Source organism: Lutzomyia longipalpis, chromosome 1 (assembly GCF_024334085.1).
Source record: "Lutzomyia longipalpis isolate SR_M1_2022 chromosome 1, ASM2433408v1".
Lineage (NCBI taxonomy): Eukaryota > Metazoa > Arthropoda > Insecta > Diptera > Psychodidae > Lutzomyia > Lutzomyia longipalpis.
In genome coordinates, this window is record NC_074707.1 from 20,123,684 (window position 1) to 20,147,523 (window position 23,840).

Genomic DNA, 23,840 nt, shown 5'->3' on the forward strand with positions numbered 1-23,840 from the left:
TACACTTATCGCAATTAACGAATAATGCATTGTCCATTTGCATATCCTCCTCTTGTCTCTCTTGAACTCCTGTTGGTATCACACGTTGCTCTTTACAACAGATTCTGTACATCCACAGTTGCACTTCTAATACTTAATATAATAATAATAATTGTTTAATTTCATTGATTTACACATTTTATACAATTTTTCTCAACAAATTCAATTTGCGATATTACTTTGTAATTGGCCCTCTACCCCGGGGAGGTTTGACCAAGAGTCGTGCTTAAACCCTCTCGGCCTCCGGAACTTCATACATCCAATTTTGGTACAGTCAGGTATTGGTTAACGTCGCATGGGATATACTCTTTCCACTTATTATTTTTAAAGGGTGGAAAGAGTATATCCCATGCGACGTTAACCAATACCTGACTGTATTTTCCTTGCTTCGTACATTTGTTATGTCCAGGACTGAATCCTTCCATCACCATCTTCTTTCCATATGGTATGATATCTTCTCCTTCACCCAGATAAATTGTATCAATTACTCCTTCTTGAACACTGGACATGATTTCCAATTTGCAAAGTGTGGTTAACCACAATTTACACATTTAATCCCTGTTTTGCATGGGTTAGGGTCATGCCATGAGCTTTTCCTGCACATCTTACACATGTAGCCTGTCCTACGCTTCTCTCATGAATATGGCCAAATTTATGGCATGAGAAACATCTTGTTGGCCTTGGGATGTAGTCCATCGTTTTAATAATCCTGTATCCAACGAGTTCCGGTCGATCTCACAGCTCAAAGGTAATCACAAATACGTTAGATTTGACCAACACAGTTTTATTCTCTTCTGCTTTTCTGTATTGATTCTATCTTTTGCACTCTTTTTCTTTATATTAAAATTAACAATTTCAACCACCTTCTGTGATGCCAACTCCCTCTTCATCTCATCCAGATCCCAGTACTTCATATCTTCATCCCTGACAAACGCTTTCATCCTGTTCAGCTCTCATGTTTTGTCATTTTGACCTTGATATTGTTAATTTCCGTCACAATCTCTTCTGCTTGTTTCTGCGTAGTTTCCACAAGTATCCATTTCTTATCTTCCTGATTTTTACATCCCTACAAGTCTTTAGAGCCTTATCTGCTTTCCAAGGTTCGAATCTCTCCAAAGGAATTCCATTCTCTCGCTTTATTGTAAGAAAACTTCTTATCTTTATCTAACCGAAATGTCTTCTAATTCACAGCATTTTCCACCTCCTTTGAACCTCTTCTACTTGTCCCCATCTCGAAAAATATCCCTTTCGGCTCTGGGAAGAACCTTCACCACTTTTCAATTTTATTTTCATTGTTTTTCCGTATTAAAACACATTTTTTTCACCAGAATTATTTTTAGCGTCACCACTTTTTTTCAAATATGTAATCATAACCGCCCACCCGATCGGTAAGTCAAACATGACGAATGCCTTACATATCGCATATGAGTAATGAATACACACGATGCGTCGTTCGGGACAACTCGGGATTTTTTGTCCAATCGGCAATCCTCCAAACCACAACATAACCCCACTTTATCCTTGTTTTTCTTCCTGGGTGAAAAAGTACAATTTTGTGGTAAAAAATATCCTCAGACGCCCCAAAAAGTTCCCAAATGACCCTTGCTGGGGTTAGTGCTCACAAGCTGGCCCAGAAGAAGAGGTAAACTGCCCCAAATGCCCGTATTTTGTACAATTTTCTCATCATTGCAACTTTGTTGACATTTTTTTTTCAGGGCGGAGAAATTGGCCGCTTCCTTTCCAAATGGGGCACGATGCCAGAAGTGCTTGGAGTACGGACACTGGAGCTATGAGTGCAAATCCAAGCGGAAGTACATGCACCGTACATCGCGAACGCAGCAGCTGAAGAAGAAAATCGGCGAAATTGAAGCAAAAGCAGGAAGCTCAAGTGAGCCAAAGGCAAAGGTGCAGAGACGGAAATCTCATGATTCCTCATCATCGAGCGACTCTGAATCCGATTCGTCTGATGACTCGTCTAGCAGCAGTAGCAGTAGCAGCAGCAGCAGCAGCTCCTCCAATTCCTCATCAAGCGACACGTCGGACAGTGAGAGTGATTCATCTGATTCCTCTGACTCCTCTTCATCCTCCTCATCGTCATCATCTGCACGAAAGTCTCCTTAAATTAATTACTATTTTAAGAACTTACTAGACCTATTATTATTATTATTATTATTATTATTATTATTATTACTAAAAGAAAATTGCTGTATATAGACGTAAGAAATCAATTGTATGTAATTTTAATTCAAACAATTATAAAAAAAAGAAAATTATGTGACATTGAAAGGGATTTTTCACTGAGCCACTGCAGCTTCTGGGACCACCTGGACAATAATTTTGCGTCTTGGATCGTAGGTGTATCCATTATTGGTGAAGAGGGGACTGTCGTAGAATGCCTTTACGGTGTGCACGTTGATCTGTTTAGCTCTCTCGATGAGATCGCGTTCCATAATTTCAATGTGAGTGGCTGTGGGGCCCTCCTTGCAGCGCACATACATCAACTGGTCCAGGGAGAGTTGACGCAGGATGAAGAAGAGCAACTCAGCATTGTCCTTCTGGAATGACAAGTACTTCTGGAACGTGGAGCGCATCTTCTTCATCACGCTGAACTTTTGTGCCTCAATGAAGCCCTCCAGCATCATTCGGATGGCCATATTAACGTCAATTTCCTGCACAGAATCCCTCAAATGCATCCTTGCGTGTGCCTCTGACATTCGTATTACACTCTCAATGTGCCTCACCGTGATGGGAAGGCTTCCCGTGGCCAGAGATTCCTGACGCAGCTGTGAGTACATCTTGGCAATTTTATCTTGATCCATATTCTGCAAAAAGAAAAAAGAAATAAAATGATTTTGTGGCCAAAGATTTAAGGGGAAAAATAAATTGAAACGAACCGTGAGCTTGGGATGAACATTCTCCTTGGCATAGACGAGATATTTCTTCAGCAATTCCTGTGGGATCTCCTCGGCATTTGTCACATTCTGTGCCTGCTGACTCTCCTGCAATCCATCCTCCATGGCGGGATGATGCTTAATGTGCGATTGGACGACAAATCGTGCCAAATGCTGATCCTGAATCGGATCAAATTCATCCTTAACGACACAGAGGACGTCAAAACGCGACAGGATTGGCTCAGAGAGATTCACATTCTCCGTGAAGGTCATACTGGAGTCGTAACGTCCACCAATTGGATTGGCAGCCGCAATGACGGCACAGCGTGCCTGAAGGGACGTAACGATGCCCACTTTGGAGATTGAAATGGATTGCTGTTCCATTGCCTCGTGAATGGACGTGCGGTCTTGATCGTTCATCTTGTCGAACTCATCAATCAGGCAGACACCCTGATCTGCCAGCACGAGAGCTCCAGCCTCGAGGGTCCATTCACGCGATGTGGGATTGCGACGGACGTAGGCTGTGAGACCCACAGCTGAAGCTCCCTGACCCGTTGTGAACACCGCCCTGGGGGCAATCTTTTCGATGTACTTCAAAAATTGAGATTTTGCCGTACCCGGATCGCCACAGATGAGAACATTTATATCCCCACGGATTTTATGCTTCTCCCCGGCATTTTTGGCTTCACCCCCAAAGAGAGCCAGAGCCAGACTTCTCTTGATGAAATCATGCCCATAGATGGATGGTGCCATGCTGGCTACAATTCGATCACCAATTTTGGGATCTTTGCTCAGCTTCTGAATCACAAGGATATCCTCATCCGTCAGGGACTGCACAACTTGCTTGGAATCCTTCACGACAATATGATTAACGAGGATCACGGTGGCAAATACCGGAAATCCCTGATCTGTATTCAAGGAGCCATCGTAGTTATTTGTATAGATGCCGGTAATTTCAATTTCATCCCCCGGCTTGCAGGAGTCACACAAATCAGCCAGGAGGATGCAATCCTTACTCCTGGGAATTCTTCCGGCAGGAATTCGTCCCGGAGATTCATGCAGTGTGATCTTCTGGTAGTTTCTGTACAGTGTCTGTTCCATGTTGATGGAAAAGGGTCCAGAACTCTGACACTCTGGGCACGATCCGGGTTTCACTTCGGCATTCTGGGATTGCACAAATGGGCCCAGGATGTAGCCACATTTGACACAATCATACTTAATGACGGAGAGCTGCGGCATGACTCCTGTTGTTGCCGTTACGACACCCAGAGTACGCACCAATTGATTCAAATGCAACTTCCGGAAGGTCCGAAGCTCCTCCACGAGTGGAAGATCAGAGATTCTCACGTGAATCTCATTGGTGACACGCTCATACGTTGGATAGATGCTGAGAACCATATCCTTGGCAACTTTATCGAAGATCTCAAACATCTGGAAGGGAGCTTCGGGAAGGAAGTACGCCAGGACGTGTTCCTTCTTAGCCAAATCGGGATAGGAGACAACAAAGCTCGATTGATTCTGTTCGCACATCCTCCTAATGCGTTCTCTATACTTCAGATGACCACCCTCATCCACAAATGTCCTCAGGAAGTTCTTGAAGCGATTTGTAATCTCCGTACGGGGTGCAAGCATGGAAACCCATTCCTTCGTTGAATGCCCTTTGGTGTCCTCGAGATTCTCAATGGATTCCACCATTTCCTCATCTTCCAGCTCCCCACCCATTGCTGCCTTCTCTGCAGCACGTCTCTTGGCCCGTGGGATGTCATCTTCATCATCACTGCGATCATAGAGCAAATCACGGTCGTCTCGTACGATCCCCAAGGCACGATCGCGGCGTCTCATCTCCTCTTCAGCTGCTCGACGATCTGCAGCTGAGATCACGCTGTACGCATCCTCATCATCCAAATCAGCTCCTTCATAGCGATCTAGCTCAGGGATTGGCCGATAATCATTCTCCATGCCGTCCCCAAAGAGCTCCTCTCCTTCCTCTTCTTCATCCTCGTGGACGATTCCTTCGCCCAGGAGATCAACGGCGTTCTCAAATTCCTCCACGGGGGATTCCAATACCTCCCGTATCTGACGCTGATCCTCATTGTCCACATCACTGGGGGTTGGTGGAATGGGGGAATCTGTTTCCTGGAAATTCATTTCAAACAATGAGGTTAGAACCAAATTAAAATTATTTTTCCCCTTCAGTTTGCATTGAATTCTCAAAACTTTTTAATACTTTCAATTGTTGTAGTTGTTTGGGAATACTTACCGACATATTTTGTGCAAATTGAACGTAGAAAAATGTGGAAAACTATAAAAAATAGAAAACAACACAGCACAACAAAAACACCACAAAGCCTCTCAATAATTTTCCCGCGCGAATTTATCCCAATAAACATAAACTCGTCGAAAACTTTCCTTTGTTGAGGTTATGTTCTAAGAGGGAATTTTGGTAAAATGATAAAAATTGATTCTACGACAATCTTATAGCCACAGGAATTCCTGGAATTTATCCATTTTAACTTTCGAGAAATAAAAATCTGTCGTTTTAGACAGAATCTTTTTTTTTCAATCAATATTGGAAAGAAAGGATAAAAAATTTCCAAAGACAATCCATGGAATAATCGACAGATGTTCTTTATTGGGTGATGAGTCAGATTGTCAAAAATTCGTGTTGTGTTGTTTTTATCTGAGGAAAAAGGAGTTTTCCGTGCAAAAGGATCAATAATTTCCTGAAACGCATTATTGGGACTCCGTGGGGCACTTTAGTGTGAGAAAATGGCTTCTGTGGGGGAGTCAGAAGTCACTGTAAAATCGAAACGACCTTCAGGTGAGTTCCTTGGCTCAGCTGCTGCTCTTAAAGTCACTGATATTGCTTTCTGGTCGTTTTCTTACATTAATGGGGCTCTATTCTACAATTTATTTCCTCATTGAAATTCGGAGAATATTCTTTAGTTAAATTCTGAAATTTTGCTTGAAGCATTCTGAGTGTTCTATAATCTGATTATTTGATTAGCTAATTAAATGGAAGAAAACGAGAAAATCACAAAAAATCAATAAGGGTTTAGCTTACTTTCGTCCATGGGCTCGGCAGGGAGAGAAAGAAAAATGAGAAAATCGATAAGAAAGTAATTTTTTTTCTTACAGATTCGGCATTTAAGCAGCAGCGCCTTCCAGCGTGGCAGCCTGTTCTCACAGCTGGCACTGTCCTGCCCACATTCTTCATCATTGGCATTGCCTTCATACCTGTTGGTGTGGCTCTGCTCTACTTCTCGGACAATGTTCAGGAGCACATTATTGACTACACGCACTGCAAGCAGCTCGGTAGTCTCACAAGTAACATCACATGCGCCGAAGTTATCAAGACAGACGGTGGGAATTGCACGTGCGAGATTACCTTTACCCTGCATGAGGATTTCCAGGGAAAGGTCTTCATGTATTATGGGTTGAGTAACTTCTATCAGAATCATCGACGCTATGTGAAATCTCGCGATGATGATCAGCTTCTGGGACGTCTGTCGTCAACACCTTCAAGCGACTGCATCCCCTTTGCCTATGCTGATGAAGCTAACACAATCCCCATTGCTCCCTGTGGGGCCATTGCTAATTCCCTCTTCTCTGACACGCTGACAATTCACTCCCACACTGATGGGGTAGTGCCACTGCTACGTACTGGGATTGCCTGGCCATCGGACAGGGAGATAAAGTTCCGCAATCCAGAGGGAGATCTCAAGCAAGCACTGCAGGGATTTGCAAGACCACGTGCCTGGACGCGGAATTTGTGGGAATTGGACCTCGAGAATCCGGAGAATAATGGATTCCAGAATGAGGATCTCATCGTGTGGATGCGTACAGCAGCCTTGCCAAGCTTCCGGAAGCTCTACAGGCGTGTCGACCACACAAATGCCCCCTTCACGGAGGGTCTCCCCAAGGGGGAGTACACGCTGAGAGTGGACTACGGTGAGTCACATCATTCCACTTGAGAGATTCTACTTCCGGTGTGATATTCCTCACGATAAGCTTCTTTTTCTCTGCTTTTCAGCGTACTCAGTGACAGAGTTTGAGGGTTCAAAGAAGATGATTCTGTCGACGACATCCGTACTGGGTGGAAAGAATCCCTTCCTGGGTATTGCCTACATCGTTGTGGGTTGCATTTGCCTTCTCCTTGGCATTGTGCTGCTATTTATCCATATCAAATTCTCCAAAAACACCACAGAAATGATAAATGTAAATCCTCGCACGCCCTACACATAAAGCACACGAGCACTTATCGCGGGGGAGTGCGAATGAAAGTGATAAAGAAGTTCACAAGAAATACCTTCTCACGCGTGAACAATGCCAATGCAGTTCTTTTTTTTCTTAAGTATTTTTTTTTTGTATCGCGCTATATGATGTGAGATAAGAGTTTAAGTAGAAAATGAAGGAAACCCAAACATTACTTGGTGCATTGATTAAATTAATTTAAAGAAAACCTCTTTATTACTGTGGACATCGAAGATGAAGAAGATTTACCTTTTTTTCTCACTCTAAAACTTTATTATTGCCGCGTAGAAATCACCTGTTTGTATTTCTTTTTGTTATAAAAAAAAATGTGCGCAAATGTATGTAGTGTAGATGGTAGTTTTTGAAGAAGGCAAACTAATGTGCCGAAAAGCGAAAAACAAAGATTAAAAAAGTGATTGTATGTTTAAAAACAATTAATAAATAAATATGAATGTTAATTAAGAAATTCTAGAGTTTTCATTGGTCCGATCGCGATGAAATTTGGTACAGAGACTCCTGATACCAGGCGGTTTTTACCAACGACATTCATTTTCCCCCCAGAGCCCCCCTTCGTAGCGCCCCCATATAATTTTCACGCTTTTTTGACTACTTTTTGAATTTGGCGCCCTAAATGTAGTTCCAAAAGCCACCACTGCTAATTTTTGGTACATTTCGTTGAAGAGAAAATGAGACGGTGTACATCACTGATACTGTCTCCCTCACCCTTTCAGTTTTTCGCAATTTTCTCGCGTTTTCCGCCGAATTTCCCAGCGAAATTACCTTTTTTGTGACCAGGAAACGACGCCGCGTCGATTGGCGTCGCCTGTTCAAAACTCTCAAAATCCGCGCCAGAAAAAGTCGTGCAAATTCCACAAAAAAATCCCGGGAGTTGCGCCCCCAAATTTTTACTGAACGTACTTTGGGCCCCTCTGAGCCACCCGCCAACTTTTGGCGCCCCAAAAATGAGTTTTTCCCGGAAAAATTAATTTTTTAAAATCTTTTTCCACACATTCCACAAAACATGCGCATGAAGTGGTAAATTCCACGCGTTCCACACTCAACCACCACAAAACGCAGAGTGAGAGGAAAATAGTTTTCTTCTCATGCCATCTCGTAATCATCATAAATGACTTAAATGACTGTCAAATTAGGGGAGAGCGGGGCAAAATGAATCAATGATAGTATGAGAAAAAAAAATAATTTTCCATGAAAAAACTCATTTTTTGGGCGTCAAAAGTTGCCGGAAATGCTCAGGGGGGCTCAAAGTACGGCGCGGATTTTGAGAGTTGAACTGGCGGCGCGGAATTGACGCGGCGTCACTTCCTGGTCACAAAAACCTGATTTTCGTGATTTTCCCATGAAAATTCGGCGGAAAACGCGAAAAAACGTGCACCGTCTCATTTTTTTTTCAACAAACTGTATCAAAAAAGGCGCCAAATTCAAAAAATTGTTAAAAAAAAAACATGAAATTTATATGGGGGCGCTACGAAGGGGGTCTCTGGGGGGAAAATGAATGTTGTTGGTAAAAACCTCCTGGTATCAGTAGTTTTTGCACCAAATTTCATCGCAATCGGACCAACGGTGTAGAAATGCATTGCTGAACATAAACGTAATCCTTTATTATGTAAAAAAAAAAAACTGCACGTGCCTGTATCGCGTGCGTGCGTTCACAAGGAGCAGCAGCAGCAGCAGAGGAAAGAAAAGCAATATTGTTGAGGAGGATTGGTGTCGTCGTCTTTGTAGGCCAATTTCTCTCATCACCCATTCCCTTATTGCGCAGGACCCCACCGCGTTGGGCCCCTCACCCACACCGCCAGGATTTTCCATTTGGGCAAGTTCATTTCATTGCCAGAGAGGAAAACTTTTTGGTAAACACGATGGGAAAATCTGAGTCATTTGGGCCAAATTGGCCTTTCCCACCGAATCGTTTCCAATACTGCGACCGTGCGTGGCCATTCTTTCTGCCATCTCGCGTCGCGACACAACTCCCTTTTTTGTGGGGGGTGCACACACACAGCACTGCGTACCACCCTCCTGTCCATCCTGCCCATTCCGGCTGCAACTGGAACATCACTGGAAGCCGCACTGGTGCATCAGGCAGGAGAGAAAATCCCGCGCGTTCCCTTCGGTTGTGGTGGTTGGTGCGTTTGGGAAGGGGTTGCATAACCACCAACATCACGGGCATCACAGGTAGTTTGCAAGGAAGAAGAAGCCTCCTGGATGAAAATTGTTCTTCATAGCTGTGATTATTTTCTGTAAAATTTAGTGGTGATGTGGCTGGGAGTTTGTTATATTTTTTTTTTTGGGTAAGAAAACCAGCAGCAGTACAATCATGGTAAGTTTTTATCGCGTGTCCACTTCCTTTCTCGCCCATCTTATCGCCTTTTCTTCAAGATTTTCTGACGAATTCACTATAAAAGGAGTCTTCTTGTGATTGTTCCAGCCCAGTTGTCGTCCACATGCTGTGTGAGTAGTTCTCTTATTTAATCTCTTGTGCAAAATTAATAATTAAATAATCTCTGCTGTGATTCAGAGTGGGGATTTCTTGTGGATGATAAATTTAGGAATTTTGTGTGTGAGGAGCAGCTCCCCGGAGTCCAAGTCCGGTCGTTCGTTAGGTGTCTAGCTTATGATACTAGCTTGTTAGCTGCCTTACGAAGGGCTTAGACTGTGAACTACCATTTCCACCGTTCATCTTCTGCACACAAACCAACCCCATCGATCTTCTATGGGGAGCTAAAACAAAAATTGGGGCATGGAAATTGATTTTTATATTTTTTTCTCATTGAATTTTTTAAAACACCGCCATTTTTCATGTATGAATGTTTTTTTTTTCTTTTCAAACACATGAAACATGGTTGGATGTTTCTCACTGATGGTGGTGGGTAGGTGAAACATGAGCTTTTGTGGTGAATTGGTCGCAATGGCGAGTGCTTTTGTGGTGAAAATATATTTTCATCAATTTTATCGATCCGAAAGTCAAAAAAGTGTGAATTTTTGGAAATTGTAGTGCAAATTGTGGGTAAAAAGTGATGTGGTAGTGTGCACAATGGAGTGTTTTGTGTGAAATTGCGTTGGCATTGTAAATAGCACGCAGGTGCGATGCACGCAGACGTATTCTCAACATTTTACACTGGGCTTGTGCTGTGCTCGCGCAGTAGAGTGTTTTGGATGGGAAGACCCGCGCCTAGAGTGCATTCAGTGGACAAATCCCCCTCTAGCTAGGGCGCCTCGGTGCGATTTCGCTGAAAAAAACTCACCTCTACGCCTAGAGTGGTGCTCGGTGGAAAGAATTTTGGCTCTAGCGTAGAGGGAATCCCGTAGAGTAAAACTCGAAAGGGCAAACGCGAAATTTTGTGATGCGCCGCAATAAAACATTTAATTTGTTGACAATATGCGGCGCGACAGCGAATTTCCCACAGAATTTGGCATATTCTCACGGGGAAAATGGCCTTTTTGGGTGATTGGAAAATGCGACGCTAGACTTTTTCACCTCCACCATCTATGGCCGACGTCTCGACGACTTTCAATGGGAAAACACGGCCTATTTTCATGAGAAAAACATCACGGGCTCTGCGTTTGTTTACATAATTGCCACCGTGCGTATTTCACGCGGTTCTTTGACCCATCACGCGGGATTTTGGTGCCCCAAAATACGTGTTTAGGGACGTCCAGATGGTGGGAAAATGCATTTTCCCTCTGGGGAGACTACATTGCCCCAAACCAGCAGTGGTGGGACCGAAAGAAAATGCCCCAAATTTTCCCATTTCCCACAACGTCCCAGGCTCGATTGCCATTTTAATAATTCATCTGAAACATTTAATGCATATTTTCCACCCTCATTCACCCCTTGCGTGCATTTTTTCCACGGAAATACGCCATTCGTGCAGCCCCTCGATCGATAAAAATTTCCATTTTGACAATAGGGGGTGAATTTATTGATTTTTTTTAGTCTTCCATTGAAGCAACGTGAATGAAACATAAGATTAATTTGGAGGGAAATTCAAAATGTTTTTTTTTGTTTCTCTTTGATATTAAAAAAAATAATTGAATTTCTCGCTAAATTAAATTTATTCTTTTTGTCTGCTTGTGAGAATGAAGAATGTCGTAAAAAATGTCTTAAAATAAATTATTACTCAATGCATCTACTAAATATTTTTTTGTATATATATTTAGCACCAGCACAGTCCAGTAACTTTAAATGATTCATCATGAAAGTAGTTTCCGAACAAAAAAATAAATTAACACATTCTTTTAATTTTTTTTCTTATAGGAAAACGAGCACGATTGTGTGAGAAGAGAGAGAGAGAGAGTGAGGAGAAGAAATAATTTTTGAGACAAAAGGAAAACAGATCCGCTACTAAAATTTTGAAGTACACGCTGGCCACGGAGGAGATGGATACGTCCGAGGAGGCGATCGAGATGATTGAGGATGCCGCCATCACGGGCGCCTCGGATGATGACGATGGGAGCCCCAGTAGTCCCGAGAGCGCCTATGATGACGGCAAGGATCTCATGAATATCGCCATGGGGGACGATGTGACGGCGCAATTGGCAGCAGCTGGTCCCGTGGGGGTGGCAGCAGCTGCTGCCATTGCGTCTGCAAAGAAAAAGAAGCGCCCCCATTCATTTGAGACGAATCCCTCAATCCGCAAACGACAGCAGAATCGTCTTCTGCGCAAACTGAGGGTGAGTAATTTTTTTGTCTTCTTTTCTCTGAAAAAAATTGTTAAAAATGTTCTTTTTTTAATTTTTTTCCAGCAAACGATCTTTGAATTTGCCACGAGAGTTGGTCAGCAGGCTATTGTCTTAGTGGCAACGCCCGGAAAACCAAATACCAGCTACAAAGTAATTATAAAGTTTTATTTTTTTAAGAAAAAAAATGATTTTTTTATCAGAATTTTCTCGTAAAGTTTTATTTTGTAAGAGGAAAAAAACACCATTTTTGATAAGAAGCTCTTAGTCATAAAGAACATGAAGGAATTTCCAAAGAAATAATCTCTGAAGAAAAAAAATCAAAACGTCGCTGATGCCCAAGAAAATACTGATAAAGTTTTCTTTTTGGGGCAGGTTTTCGGCGCTAAACCACTGGAGGATGTGGTTAAGAACCTCAAAAGTATTGTCATGGAGGAACTGGAGACAGCCCTGGCACAGCAAGCACCACCACCACCGCAGGAAGATCCATCGCTCTTTGAGCTTCCACCGCTTATAATTGATGGCATCCCAACGCCAGTGGAGAAGATGACGCAGGCTCAGCTACGAGCCTTCATTCCTCTCATGCTCAAGTACTCAACGGGTCGTGGAAAGCCAGGCTGGGGGCGAGAATCCACACGGCCACAGTGGTGGCCGTTGGAGCTGCCCTGGGCCAATGTTCGTATGGATGCACGCACAGAGGAGGAGAAGCAGAAGATCAGCTGGACTCATGCATTGCGCAAGATTGTCATTAATTGCTACAAATATCACGGCAGAGAGGACCTCTTGCCGGCATTCTCCGAAGAAGACGAAAAGGCCAACATTCTGGCTACGTCCAATGCCACAACGACTACAGCATCCAACGTAAGTTCATCCCTTCAGCTTCTTTTCTTTCCTTTTGTACTTCTCCTAACAAATTTTTAATACATATTTTTGGTGTTGTGTCTCTTGCAATTAAGGGGGCAATCTAACATGAGGGAGGGTACTTAAAAAAAAATCAAAATTTATAACCAAAACTCATCTCAAATCCTTTTTATTCATTAGAAATATTGTTCTCTTATCTCCTCTCTCTGTCTTCTGTGTCTCTCCTCTTTCTAACATTGCCCGCGGGGCGCTTTTCGCAGGTGGGGGTGTTGAAATTTCACAATGGGGGCACTGTGACGTCGGCAAGCAATCAGCAAACCACAAAGATTCAGATTCAGTCGCCGACACAGACAATAGCAAACGCACAGGTTTGCCTAGACCCGTTGGCACTAACAGATGTGGATGTTCGTACTAATCAAACACTATCAATGTTGTGCAATTTTGTTGTTGTTGTTCTTTTTACCTCCCGTCCACCCCCTTTTTATGCGTTTATCACTCACAATTTTATTTATTTATTTATTTTGTTTTATTTCTGTGCTGTTTTAGCTGCAATTCTTTCTTTCTTTCTTTTCGTTGATTTTGTTATCAGTTTTTTTTAAATGAAAAAAAAATCACAAATTTACTCCATTTTCTTCCTTTTTTTTGGTTTCTCGTTTACATTATTTATTATTTTGCTTAATGAAAAACAATCACTGAAGAAAAAAAATTTGCAGGAAATTTTTGAAGGAGTTTATTCACTGTGATGCTCTCATTATTTCATTGAATATAATACAAATGAGATAAGGTAAAATCTTCTAAAAAAAACCAAAAAGCAATTTTTTATAAAAATCATAACTGATCAGGAAAAATACATCGAGTAAGATTTGCCAAGAAAATGTCGAAAATTATTATATTTGTTGCGTTTTATAGGAAGCATAAATGCATATGCTTCAATTAACATTCTCTTTAAGGGAGCTATCACACTTAAGCTCTAAGCACTTGATGCAAGATTTTACATATGAAAAAATGAGAAAAAACGGCATTGTTGTCTCTCTTGTACTCATGTAGAAGTTATGATGCTCAAACACTTGGAGCTTAAGTGTGATAGCCCTGTAACACTCGAGTACTAAAAACTTTGATTTCTGCAAAATCACTAAAAAAAATTCCTCAATTTTTACTGACTTTACTTACCAAATAATAACGTTAGAAATTAGTAAGCTAATGACTAACGATCTAACGTTAATAAATAGTCATAAAAGTCCAAGTTATTCTGTGTTAGTTGGGAAAATGATCAGAATAAGAACAACATGTTTATTCAGATTTTTAATATAAATTCTTTTGCACGAAAATATTAAATAAAGCAAAAAAAAACATTCTTTGAAGCATGTGGGTATATGCTTCATACAAAAAGATGAATTATGAAGTACCAAAGAGGCGTGGCTTATACATTTTTTGAATAAATCTTTTTATTTTTAAGGATATCAGTAAAAGTTTTCAAATGAATTTTTTCTTTGAACGTTTTATCAATCTTCTATGAAACTTTTTCATCTCCTATTTGTAATTTTCAATGATGTAATGAGAATTTCGCAAAATGAATAGAGTCCTTGATGAAAAATTTCTCTCAGTGATTGTCTTCAATACAAATTGAAATAGAAAAATAATGATTTCAAATATTTCTTTTCTTCGCAACAGTACACACAAAATATGCTACAGACCATCACAAATGCCGATGGATCATTGTCAATAATCCACGTGGATCCCAGTAATTCAATAATAACACTTCCAGATGGAACAACAGCACAAGTCCAAGGAGTTGCGGTGAGTTTTACATCAATTTTTTTCTTTAAAAAGTATTTGTTTTAAAAATCAAGGAGAGAGAAATTTAATTTGGCCGTGTAATCAATCGTCCAATTAGTTGACGACCCAAGGTGAAGGAACCACCGTGCACACAGTTCAGGGTATTGAGGGTAATGGACAGACGGAGAATATGACGGTTGACCTGACAGAAGCTGGCTTGGGTCAGGAGAATCAGCTAATCATCACAGGGGAAGATGGTCAAGGGTATCCGGTGTCTGTGAGTGGCATGATTACAGTTCCTGTGTCCTCCATGTACCAGATGGTGGCAAATATACAGCACCTGCATCAGAATGGCGACGGCACTGTGTGCCTCACCCCAATTCAGGTACCCCAGTCTCAATTACATACTAGTCTACGGCATCTTAGTGGCAATAAGGTCATCCATGCGACCATCAATGCTGCTGCCATGGCAAAGGGTCTCACGGGGCAGACGTCGAGTCTCATTTATCAAATTAAACAAGAGGCCACGGCACCCACAGAGACCCCGAGCAATAATAACAACAACAACAATAATCACCTCCAGGGCAGTGGCGGCGGCGGCGTCGGTGGTGGTGGTATCCCCAATGGGGCGACGGTATCAGTGTTTGAGCCAAAGGAAGAGCCGGAGGAGAGTAGGTGCAATAGTAGTGCCATAGGGCATACAGATTCTAGTCAACCACAGGCCATCATTGACTCCGAAGGCAATCTCATTATACAAATGCGCACAGCACCGGCTCCTCCCACCACCACAGCATCTGCCGCCGTTGCTGCCCATTCCACCCCCGCGCAACCCATTAAAGTTGACTTTGAACCCTAAAAATTCACCTTTCCCACCTCCCATCCAACAGCTCCATTTCCTCGCATTTTATTTCTTTATTTTTTTTCTTAATTATTTATTCTTTCCCAGTTGATTCAGCGTATTTTTATATTTTTTTCTTTGTGGTAGAAAAAAGCACACAGATTGCGTTAAATTTGTAAAGAAAAGAAAAGATTTTTTTTAAATATTTTATGAAGAAAAAAAAATTTTGCTTTATAGTGATTTTTCAACAAAAAAAAGTTTTTTTTCCATTAGGAAACGTTGCAATTTAAAATAATCTTACATTGAAGATTTTTAGAATGTTTGAAAATCAAAAACTAATTACTATTAGGCCTTATTCAGCGACCAAGAAACTCTTGAAATCTTTGAAATTTGTACTGAATTTTTTTTTCTAGTCTAGTATTTTTTTTAATGAAAACTAGGACTTTCAGTGGAAGAACAGAACCATTAAAAGAATTTTAAAATCACTTAATTAGGAAGAAAGTTTAAAAAAAATTAAATCCAATCCAAATTCTTTAAATTGCAATGTTCCCTAGTTTAGTATGGAACCTATTGTGAGTATTTTCTTTCATTTTATAAATTTTATTTCTTTTTCGTTTGTTTTAGTCAGTCGTGTGTGTTCTTTATGAATTATTTTTCTCTTTTTTTAAATATTTTTTTCAATGGATAAAAAAGTTCTTTAACATAGAAAAAAAAGATGAAAAAGAACTAAATTAAAACAAATGGCTAAAAAATCTATTACCATTAATTTATTTTACATAGTATTGAGTATTTTTCTACCCTTAATTGTATTTAAAAAAAAATACAAAAAATGAAAAATAGTTTTAAAGAAAAATGTGTTTTTCGCAGTAAAATGGCGTTTTATTAATTTTTATTGCGAGAATTTCTTTAAAATTTTCTTAAAACAACGCGGACTTTTTTTTCTTTAGAGAGAAAAATAAAATAATTTGTGCAATTTTTAAATCTTGAAAAGAACAAGAGCTTCTAAAAAAAAAGAATTAAAAAAAGATTTTTTTTTGTAAAATTAGTTCTTCATACCAAATAATGCCTATATGTGTATAGAAGCGCAAAAACCATAGAAAGTACAAGTTTACCTTTTAATTATTAATGTTTTATTTTTTTACATTAAATTCTAGTGAGAAAATTATGATTTATGTATAAATGATTATTTTATTTATTTTGCAAACTTTATTTATTTTATTTTTTTTCATTTTATCACCACAAATCTCCATTATTACAATATTAGTTTATACCAAAAATTAAAAAAAATGAAGGAAGAAGATAAAATTAGTGAGAGTTTATACGTTTTATGTCGAGGTGAATGTTTTACGGAAGAATTTTATGTTTTAATTGAAAAATTCTCTTGTCATTTAACAATTTTTTTGTGGATAATCTAAAGAACACAAAAGAATTAAATCTTAAAAATAAGAGAGAAAGAAAACGCATGGTCTTAAATTTAAATAAAAATTCATAGGAGAACAAAAGGAGAGAAAGCATTGCAATCTTATTGCACTAATTTAATCACTCGAAAGCCAAAATCTTTGTGATTTCAGAGAACCTCTATTATTATTATTTTTTAGCTTTTTTTAATTTGCAGCGTAGTTGGAGATATTTTATTTTATTTTTAAAATTCTATTTAATTTCGCATTGTGCATAGAACCTTTTTTTTGTCACAGAGTAGATTTGTGCGTGAGTGATGAGAAATTTCTTTTATTTAGAGAAGAATTTTGTGAGTTTTTTGTGTGTGAGAAAAATTTGCAAAGAAAAAAAAGAAGGAAATCTTCAATTTAGTCAGATAAAAGAAAGAAAATCAACGACAAAAATATTAATTTATTAAAACAAAACAAAGTCCCATTTTACTTAAAAAGTAAAAGAAATGAAAGAAATGAATTTGATTTAGAATGTAGGTTATTAATTTAAAAAAAAATAAAATTAGGAGAATGTTTCGCAAATTTATCCGATAATTATAAATTTGTTTAATCTGATGAATTTTGTGGCATTTTTTTCAATATTTTTAATCAAATTTTGTGTAATATTTGTTTTTCTAATTATTATTTCTTCTTAACAATTTATAAAAAGAAAAATTAATCCAAACAAATAAGAAAGTCAAATGACAGTGATCTCTTTATTTTATTATTTTTATTTTGTATTAGTCAATTCAGTAATTTTTAATTTCTTTGCTGTATTTTTTTTTTTATTTTGTAAAAATCCCTATATTAGTTGGACTGAAAGAAAAGAAAAAGCATAAGAAAAAAAATCAAATTAATGCCACACAAGCCATAGATTTGCCTATCGTCATTGTGTTAAAACAAACAAGTAGTTTGTAGTTTAATTTTTAATTTTATTTTCGCTTTAAAAGAAGGAAAGATAAACTTTTCCCCAGTGAAGGAGAAACTTTAATTTTTTATGTGTAAAGAAAAATTCATCGATGTTGTATTTTAGAATAAAAGAAAAACATCTCTTTGTGTCCTTTTAAGTTTTCTTTTATTTTTTTATTGCAGAAGTGTTTTTGATTTTATTTCATCACGTTTTTGGTTTTAAACAGGTTGTAAAAGGATGTTTTTAGGATCTTTTTTTTCTGTTAAATTTTAAATTTATTAACACATTCAACGCGGTAATAGGAAGTGAATATTTTTTTACGTGATGTGTAATATGTAAATAGTTTACCCGGCTGACCAGTATTCATGACATTTTTACGTTGATATAGACATTACGTTTTAGTAGAATTTTAAGAATTAATTAGATCGTAACACTTGAATTAAAATTAGAATAAACTGAACTTACAAAAAAAAAATTGTTACGCAAGTTTTCATAAATAATTTACCCAGCTGACCTATCTCTATACTTTTGTAATTGTCACATTAATTACATTTTGAAAAAAAAAATACTAATTAGTTGACTCGTACGTGGAAATAGATAAAGAAATTAGCTCAACTGACGATAAATGTTTAACTGATAGTTTTCCCGGGAATTTAATACATTTTTTCTTGATTATAAAATAAAACTTTCAAAATTTCAATTAGTTTTTATTGTTTTGATACGTTTTTAGAGAAAGTTTAGACTGATTAATTCATCCGATTATAAAAAAAAAAGATTTTCAAAAGTTACCTAATATTTGTCAGCCGGGCTATTGTTATCAACTTCTTACAGCGTAAGAGATTGGTTAGCAGTCTTCTCAAAGACGTGTAATAAAATAGAATGTGTTAACAAATAGACCTAAAGAATCCTTTTATTTGCCTGCAACGTTTTTTTTCTTTTTTTTTTCGTGCCGTAAGCATGCCAGAGTTTTATTTTCGTAGGCACTCTCAAATCGTACGTATGTATTCCCATCCTTTACTTATTTGTTTTCAATTTTAAAAAATATCCAAAATTGTCATTAAAAATTCTCTTTAAAAAACTTTAAAACAAATATTTCTCTGACAGGTTGAGAATGGCGAAGGAATGGAAACGATCACAGTGAGTCCGGGAATGCACCAAATGCTTCAGATTCAGGGGGCTCCAGGCACAGAGCCGCAAGTCCTTCAAGTGTTGAGCCTAAAGGATGCCACTGTTCTCACAAAGGCTATGGCGGCAATTACAGAGGTGAAAGGGGATGATTCGGATGAGAAGATTTTCACGATTAAGTAGATGAATTTGCGTGGGAGGCAAGAAAACGGCTCGCTCGAGGTTTGCTGAATATTTTACTTCTTTTTAATCTTTATCCTTTCTCATCCTTTCGGGCTAACAGTTTTTTTTTTGAGAATTTTTCGACTAAACCGTGGTTATATTTGATGTACCTGAAAGACTATTTAAAAACAATCTTCCCTCTTCTCTTCAATTTCCCTCTCAAAAAGAGTAAAAGTGTCTGAAAATAATTTTTTATTTATTTATTTCACTTAAATTTTATATGCAGAGAAAAAAATATTTATTTATTTTTATTTAAAGAAAGTTTTTGTGATTTATTTTGTTTGTGATATTATTTATTTATTTTGCAATAATTTTACAATTTTCGTGTGAACAGAAAATGTGCAAAAAGTCATTTTTTTCAGACACTTTTCCCTTCATTAAAAAATATTTATTAATTTATTTATTCTAAAAAAAAATCATTCCGAAATTCAACAAAATAATATTAATTGAAAATTAAAATAAAAGACACAGGAATTATAAAAAAAATATTCATCCATGGTGAAGGATAAATCATGGAAAAATTAATAATCCATAAAAGTAATTCAATGTGAAATGAAAAACAATTTTTTCTTCTAATTTTTAGTGCAATTTGTGAAAGAAGGAAATTAAGTATAAAATTAAAAATGTAATTGATGTGTCTCTTAGTTTTGTCTCAGGAGGAATTTATTGAGAAAAAAAAGGAAGTTTAACTTTTTTGCGAAGAAGTTTGTTGCCTTTCAATTATTGGAATTTAATTGAATTTAAAAGAAACATTCCCAAATAGGAGAGACAGGGGTAAAGTGGGTTAAATGTTTAATAATTTCCGTAGTTGCTTAACTTGAAGTAAAATGCACAAATAATGAAGAATTCTAAATAGATCAGTAAATAAAATACAATAGTTGTAGGAAAAGAGTTTATTCACTTCTGTTCTTATTTTCCCATTATTAAATAAAATTAATTCGTAGATAGTAAAAATGACCTTAAGAGAATCTTATTTTCTTTTTAAATTAATTTGGAAAGAAATTGTGAAAAATTTTCATGTAAAGATTTAGATGTTTTGTCAAACAATCAGAAGTGAATATAGACTCCTTTTTCGTTCTAAGACTCTGTGAAATGCGCTTTTGAGCTTTTCCAAATGCCCTCGCATGACTCACTCTACCACAGTCCTCCCTAATATGCTTTATATTAATCAATATTTTTTTTTAAATAATTCAACAAACTTCTCCTCAAATTAAACCTTTCTTCCTAATTTTTTTTTTTTTAAATAAAATAAAAATATAAGAGACGAAAAAAATTGCAGATGGTTTGTAATAAGAATTCTAGTCAAGTTTTTTTTTGTCACTACTGCTAATAAGAAATTATAAAATATGTGGTGAAAGAGAAAGAAAAGAAAATGAGTGTTTAAAAAAAATGAAAATTTATTTAATAAAAAAAATCATTGTAATTAATAAAGTAAAAGTAAAAGTTTTAAATTAAATTCAATTTTCGAGAAAAAAATATTCCAAAATTTTTGAGGAAAAATGTAGGCAAAAGTTTACTGTAAAAAATTACATAGAGTCGAATATTAGGTGTATTTTAATTCTCCCATTTTATTACCCGCGTCTACACAATAGGGTCTCACTGTACAGTTAACCCTTTCAGGTCATACGCTGACCCAAAGACTCAATTTTGAAAATGTTTCATTTTGTGTAGTTTTTTTTTTAATATTGAGTCCAAATTAGTACAAGACTATGTCTTTACAATCTCTGATCATTTTTTATAACCACAAAAGGACATTCCCAAGGACTCACAGGATCAGGAAGGACGAAAAACCGAAAATTTTTGAGTTGGGACTTTTTGCCAAAAATGTCCTATTTGAGCTTAATGAAACCTACAAAAATTATTTTTAGTTCAATCAGCTGACTAGATTAATTGCGGACCTGAAAGGGTTAATCCCACAAGAGAGCTTCACTCACAGTGAAGCACAAAATGTACTGCGAGACACGAGTGTAATTTTTTTTAAACTGCATGTAATATTTGTGAAGTGAATGGGAGAGAAAGATTCGTCGTGCGGAGAATTTCTCCGAGCATTTCTATTTTTTTTCTCAATTTACTAATGTAAAATGTAATAAAAAAAATATAAAATCCAATAATAATAATAAAAAAAAAATAGATGATGACTTCCCAGGTTCTTAGATGATTAGGACAGAGATTAAATTATGCTTTTCAGTGTAAGAGGAAGTGAGAGAACTTTCTCAAAAAAAAAAATTAAAGAATTTTTTCTTCAATAAATTTTTTTGTCTTTATTCATTTCATTTTTTTTTTACGTGGAGATTTAAATAATATAATTTTTTTGTTATAAGAAATCTGTGGCCCCACGTGGGGGGTCTGAGGGGGGCCGCCGACACCTGCTTGAAGTGGGGGGTGGTGCTTGCAGAGTAACTTCCGGATGGGATGAACAAGGGATGAGGTGTGTGTGGTACTTACGAGCCCACAATGATATTATTGATGGGGATGTGGATGAGCTTCACGAAGAATCCAATGAAGCCCATTATGCAGAATCCAATTGCCGTGGCAATGGCAATCTTCTGGAATTCCCGCCGATCGGGTTTTGTGCACCTCTTAATTAGGCGGATGGAATCCTTTGCGAAGAGACGTCCGGGTTCACAGAACTTGGCAATTTGATCCATGATTGTACTTCCTGCCGCAAGGAAATCACATTAATTCACCTTCCTGCACTGCCCTTGAGGCTTTTTGGGTACTTACAGTGATTGTGGATGTCCACGGGATGAGAATTAAACTGAGAAATGGGGAATTGCGCGTTGCTTAGCTGGGGAAAAACACGCGAGAAGAATTTCTCTGGCCACAAATCCACCACGTCACAACCACTTCTTCTTCTTCTTTTTGGCCGGACGTCATTTCGACATCCACGTCACACCACGAAACCACAAATCATTAGGTGGTCCATGAAGGTGACGCAATCCTTTTTTCACGGAAAATTTAGGATTGTCCGGGCGTTTTTTTCGTCCGGGTGTGGTTTTTTGGGACCCTGGGAAAGAGGTGCGTCGTTTGGCGCCAAAAACGGGGAAAAATCAATTTTATTTAATTTCAAAAAGTCCCCATAGGTTATAATGCAAGCTGATTTAGTCGACGATTCACTGTTTTTCGCGATTTTCTCGCATTTTCCGGGCGTTTTTCCCGTCCGGATGCGGGTTTTGGGGGCGTAGGAAGCGCCCCCGCGTCGTTTGGCATCAAAAACGCGGAAAATTCACTTTTATTTAATTTCAAAAAGTCCCCAGAGTGTAAAAAGCCAAAAAACGGTAGTCTACTTTCAGGGGCAGCATTCCCTCTCGCTCTTTTTCTCGTCCCCTCTCGCTCGCACATCGTCTATGAAGTCAGCGTATGCGGCATCTGCTGTAAATGTTACAGTGCAGGCTGATTTCGCCAACGATAACACCCGTCAAAAAACACGATTTTTGCAAAAAAAAAAAACAGCAAAAATGTTCGAAAGTGAATTTGAGCGATCCCGGAGTTTCCCCGTGATCCTTGTGGTGCACGACAGTGGTGGTCCATCGGCTGAGGATGTGATAAACAGTGAGAGTCCCTGAAATCCCTGCAAAATCCTCCTAATGAAGCTCTAAATTCCCTCCCACAGACATCCGGAAGAAGACACTCAGTGAAGATTTCGTAGTTCTGGACGAGGAGACACAATCCAAAGGATACAGGCATCATCTTGTCACCAAATACTACGAGACAGATCTCCTCCTAGTCCCCACCGCATCCCCACTGGATGCATCATGCCCACAGAGTCTCCTCAATGGTGTCGAGGGCGTCCTGATTTGCTTCGATGCAAAGAAGAGGGACTTCCTGAAATCCATCCCAAAGTACGCAAACTTCCTCAAGAGTAATCAAATTGAGTTGGGTATCCTGCTCTGTGATCAACTGAGTGACGAGGAAGCCGATGGGATAACCTACCGCGAAGCGAAGCAATGCAGCAAGGAGTTGGATGTGATAGAATTGGCCAGGAGTGTGGATGCCGACGAAGAGGAGGATCCACACAATCCCACGGGGTATGAGGAGCTACATCAGGCACTCCGGAGTTTCCTCTGGTCCAGCGCAGAGGTCAGCAATGGTGAGAAGAATCTCAATCAAATCCATTTTATATCAAATAAACTTCAATTCCCTTTGGCAGTTTATCACCGTAGCAATGGCTACTCCACAATGGATCTCCACGATGATGACGATGACGATGATCCGGAGATTCCGGCAAATCTACGTGGAGTCCCCCCATTGAATGGCCAGGAGGCCAATCCGGAAATGAGTGAAGATGAAATTTCCGCTGAATTGGCCAACTACGAACGTCTCCTGAGTGAAGTCATCCAATTCCGTTCAACCACATCGTCCTGGTCACGAAATGAGCGTCTTGCGTATGCCCAGGAGTTTGCCAGTCTCTTTGACGATCTCCTTGGCATTGATTCCGGCTCCGATGAGGATCGTGCGGGGGATGAAACCCATGAAACTGGTGCAAAATAGGAACCTTCTGTGAGGCTACAAATTGCAGAATATAAATTAAATTTTAAAGGAATTATTATACTTTATAATTACTATATTAATATATTGTATTATTACAAAAAATACGCAATACACAGATTTACGTTTATTTTTTTTTTCTTTTATGTACTTCCTTTATCCTTCTTTAGGGGAAACTGGGGTGAGATGAATGAGTTTTATTTGTTGTTCCTCCATTTTTGGCGGAATTTTTAATCATTTTTTTTATTAAATTTATTTATTGTAAAATATTGACTGTGTATTAAATTAAAAATTATTTAGTTTTTTTTGTTTTC

General features: G+C 38.3%; 6 protein-coding genes across 9 annotated transcripts; 4 read left to right on the forward strand and 2 right to left on the reverse strand.

Moving 5' to 3' along the window:
* The first annotated feature begins 1,531 nt into the window (after positions 1 to 1,531).
* LOC129796891 (zinc finger CCHC domain-containing protein 10) lies at positions 1,532 to 2,325 on the forward strand. The gene is made up of 2 exons (XM_055839025.1): positions 1,532 to 1,681; positions 1,755 to 2,325. Exons 1-2 carry the CDS (start codon positions 1,635 to 1,637, stop codon positions 2,158 to 2,160), a joined length of 453 nt encoding a protein of 150 aa, XP_055695000.1. The 5' UTR covers positions 1,532 to 1,634; the 3' UTR covers positions 2,161 to 2,325.
* LOC129796775 (DNA replication licensing factor Mcm2) lies at positions 2,251 to 5,311 on the reverse strand. The gene is made up of 3 exons (XM_055838852.1): positions 5,191 to 5,311; positions 2,934 to 5,066; positions 2,251 to 2,861 (listed from the first exon to the last, which is right to left on the reverse strand). Exons 1-3 carry the CDS (start codon positions 5,194 to 5,196, stop codon positions 2,334 to 2,336), a joined length of 2,667 nt encoding a protein of 888 aa, XP_055694827.1. The 5' UTR covers positions 5,197 to 5,311; the 3' UTR covers positions 2,251 to 2,333.
* Positions 5,312 to 5,401: 90 nt separating this feature from the next.
* LOC129796836 (cell cycle control protein 50A) lies at positions 5,402 to 7,650 on the forward strand. Its single transcript, XM_055838952.1, has 3 exons — positions 5,402 to 5,751; positions 6,069 to 6,881; positions 6,964 to 7,650. The coding sequence occupies exons 1-3, from the start codon at positions 5,700 to 5,702 to the stop codon at positions 7,173 to 7,175; spliced, it is 1,077 nt and encodes a 358-aa protein (XP_055694927.1). The 5' UTR covers positions 5,402 to 5,699; the 3' UTR covers positions 7,176 to 7,650.
* A 2,417-nt stretch (positions 7,651 to 10,067) lies between these two features.
* LOC129796785 (DNA-binding protein Ewg) lies at positions 10,068 to 21,288 on the forward strand. 4 transcript variants are annotated; one of them, XM_055838865.1, is made up of 8 exons: positions 10,083 to 10,281; positions 11,458 to 11,873; positions 11,946 to 12,032; positions 12,255 to 12,740; positions 13,001 to 13,144; positions 14,412 to 14,537; positions 14,635 to 14,901; positions 18,796 to 21,288. In XM_055838865.1, exons 2-8 carry the CDS (start codon positions 11,580 to 11,582, stop codon positions 18,997 to 18,999), a joined length of 1,608 nt encoding a protein of 535 aa, XP_055694840.1. In that variant the 5' UTR covers positions 10,083 to 10,281; positions 11,458 to 11,579; the 3' UTR covers positions 19,000 to 21,288. The 4 variants fall into 4 exon arrangements, with proteins under 4 accessions (XP_055694839.1, XP_055694840.1, XP_055694837.1 ...); XM_055838862.1 differs by lacking the exon at positions 18,796 to 21,288 and having other exon boundaries at positions 10,091 to 10,281; positions 14,635 to 17,848; XM_055838863.1 differs by lacking the exon at positions 18,796 to 21,288 and having other exon boundaries at positions 10,091 to 10,281; positions 13,001 to 13,108; positions 14,635 to 17,848.
* On the reverse strand, positions 21,273 to 21,897 carry LOC129796901 (protein transport protein Sec61 subunit gamma). Its single transcript, XM_055839038.1, has 2 exons — positions 21,763 to 21,897; positions 21,273 to 21,697 (listed from the first exon to the last, which is right to left on the reverse strand). The coding sequence occupies exon 2, from the start codon at positions 21,684 to 21,686 to the stop codon at positions 21,480 to 21,482; it is 207 nt and encodes a 68-aa protein (XP_055695013.1). The 5' UTR covers positions 21,687 to 21,697; positions 21,763 to 21,897; the 3' UTR covers positions 21,273 to 21,479.
* A 529-nt stretch (positions 21,898 to 22,426) lies between these two features.
* On the forward strand, positions 22,427 to 23,656 carry LOC129796855 (uncharacterized). The gene is made up of 3 exons (XM_055838974.1): positions 22,427 to 22,590; positions 22,652 to 23,128; positions 23,189 to 23,656. The coding sequence occupies exons 1-3, from the start codon at positions 22,497 to 22,499 to the stop codon at positions 23,527 to 23,529; spliced, it is 912 nt and encodes a 303-aa protein (XP_055694949.1). The 5' UTR covers positions 22,427 to 22,496; the 3' UTR covers positions 23,530 to 23,656.
* Positions 23,657 to 23,840: the final 184 nt, after the last annotated feature.

What these genes read in the sequence shown, in the direction of transcription:
- LOC129796775 (XM_055838852.1), bottom strand. An exon ending in ATGTTCATCCCAAGCTCACG is followed by an intron (nt 2,862 to 2,933) that starts GTTCGTTTCAAT and finishes TTCTTTTTGCAG; the next exon opens with AATATGGATCAAGATAAAAT.
- LOC129796855 (XM_055838974.1), top strand. Translation starts at nt 22,497, where the DNA reads ATGTTCGAAAGTGAATTTGAGCGATCCCGGAGTTTCCCCGTGATCCTT. An exon ending in GGCTGAGGATGTGATAAACA is followed by an intron (nt 22,591 to 22,651) that starts GTGAGAGTCCCT and finishes TCCCTCCCACAG; the next exon opens with ACATCCGGAAGAAGACACTC. An exon ending in CAGCGCAGAGGTCAGCAATG is followed by an intron (nt 23,129 to 23,188) that starts GTGAGAAGAATC and finishes TCCCTTTGGCAG; the next exon opens with TTTATCACCGTAGCAATGGC.
- LOC129796785 (XM_055838862.1), top strand. Translation starts at nt 11,580, where the DNA reads ATGGATACGTCCGAGGAGGCGATCGAGATGATTGAGGATGCCGCCATC. An exon ending in CAACGACTACAGCATCCAAC is followed by an intron (nt 12,741 to 13,000) that starts GTAAGTTCATCC and finishes CGCTTTTCGCAG; the next exon opens with GTGGGGGTGTTGAAATTTCA. An exon ending in CACAAGTCCAAGGAGTTGCG is followed by an intron (nt 14,538 to 14,634) that starts GTGAGTTTTACA and finishes TCGTCCAATTAG; the next exon opens with TTGACGACCCAAGGTGAAGG.
- LOC129796901 (XM_055839038.1), bottom strand. Translation starts at nt 21,686, where the DNA reads ATGGATCAAATTGCCAAGTTCTGTGAACCCGGACGTCTCTTCGCAAAG.
- LOC129796836 (XM_055838952.1), top strand. Translation starts at nt 5,700, where the DNA reads ATGGCTTCTGTGGGGGAGTCAGAAGTCACTGTAAAATCGAAACGACCT. An exon ending in AAAATCGAAACGACCTTCAG is followed by an intron (nt 5,752 to 6,068) that starts GTGAGTTCCTTG and finishes TTTTTCTTACAG; the next exon opens with ATTCGGCATTTAAGCAGCAG. An exon ending in CACGCTGAGAGTGGACTACG is followed by an intron (nt 6,882 to 6,963) that starts GTGAGTCACATC and finishes TCTGCTTTTCAG; the next exon opens with CGTACTCAGTGACAGAGTTT.
- LOC129796891 (XM_055839025.1), top strand. Translation starts at nt 1,635, where the DNA reads ATGACCCTTGCTGGGGTTAGTGCTCACAAGCTGGCCCAGAAGAAGAG. An exon ending in AAGCTGGCCCAGAAGAAGAG is followed by an intron (nt 1,682 to 1,754) that starts GTAAACTGCCCC and finishes TTTTTTTTTCAG; the next exon opens with GGCGGAGAAATTGGCCGCTT.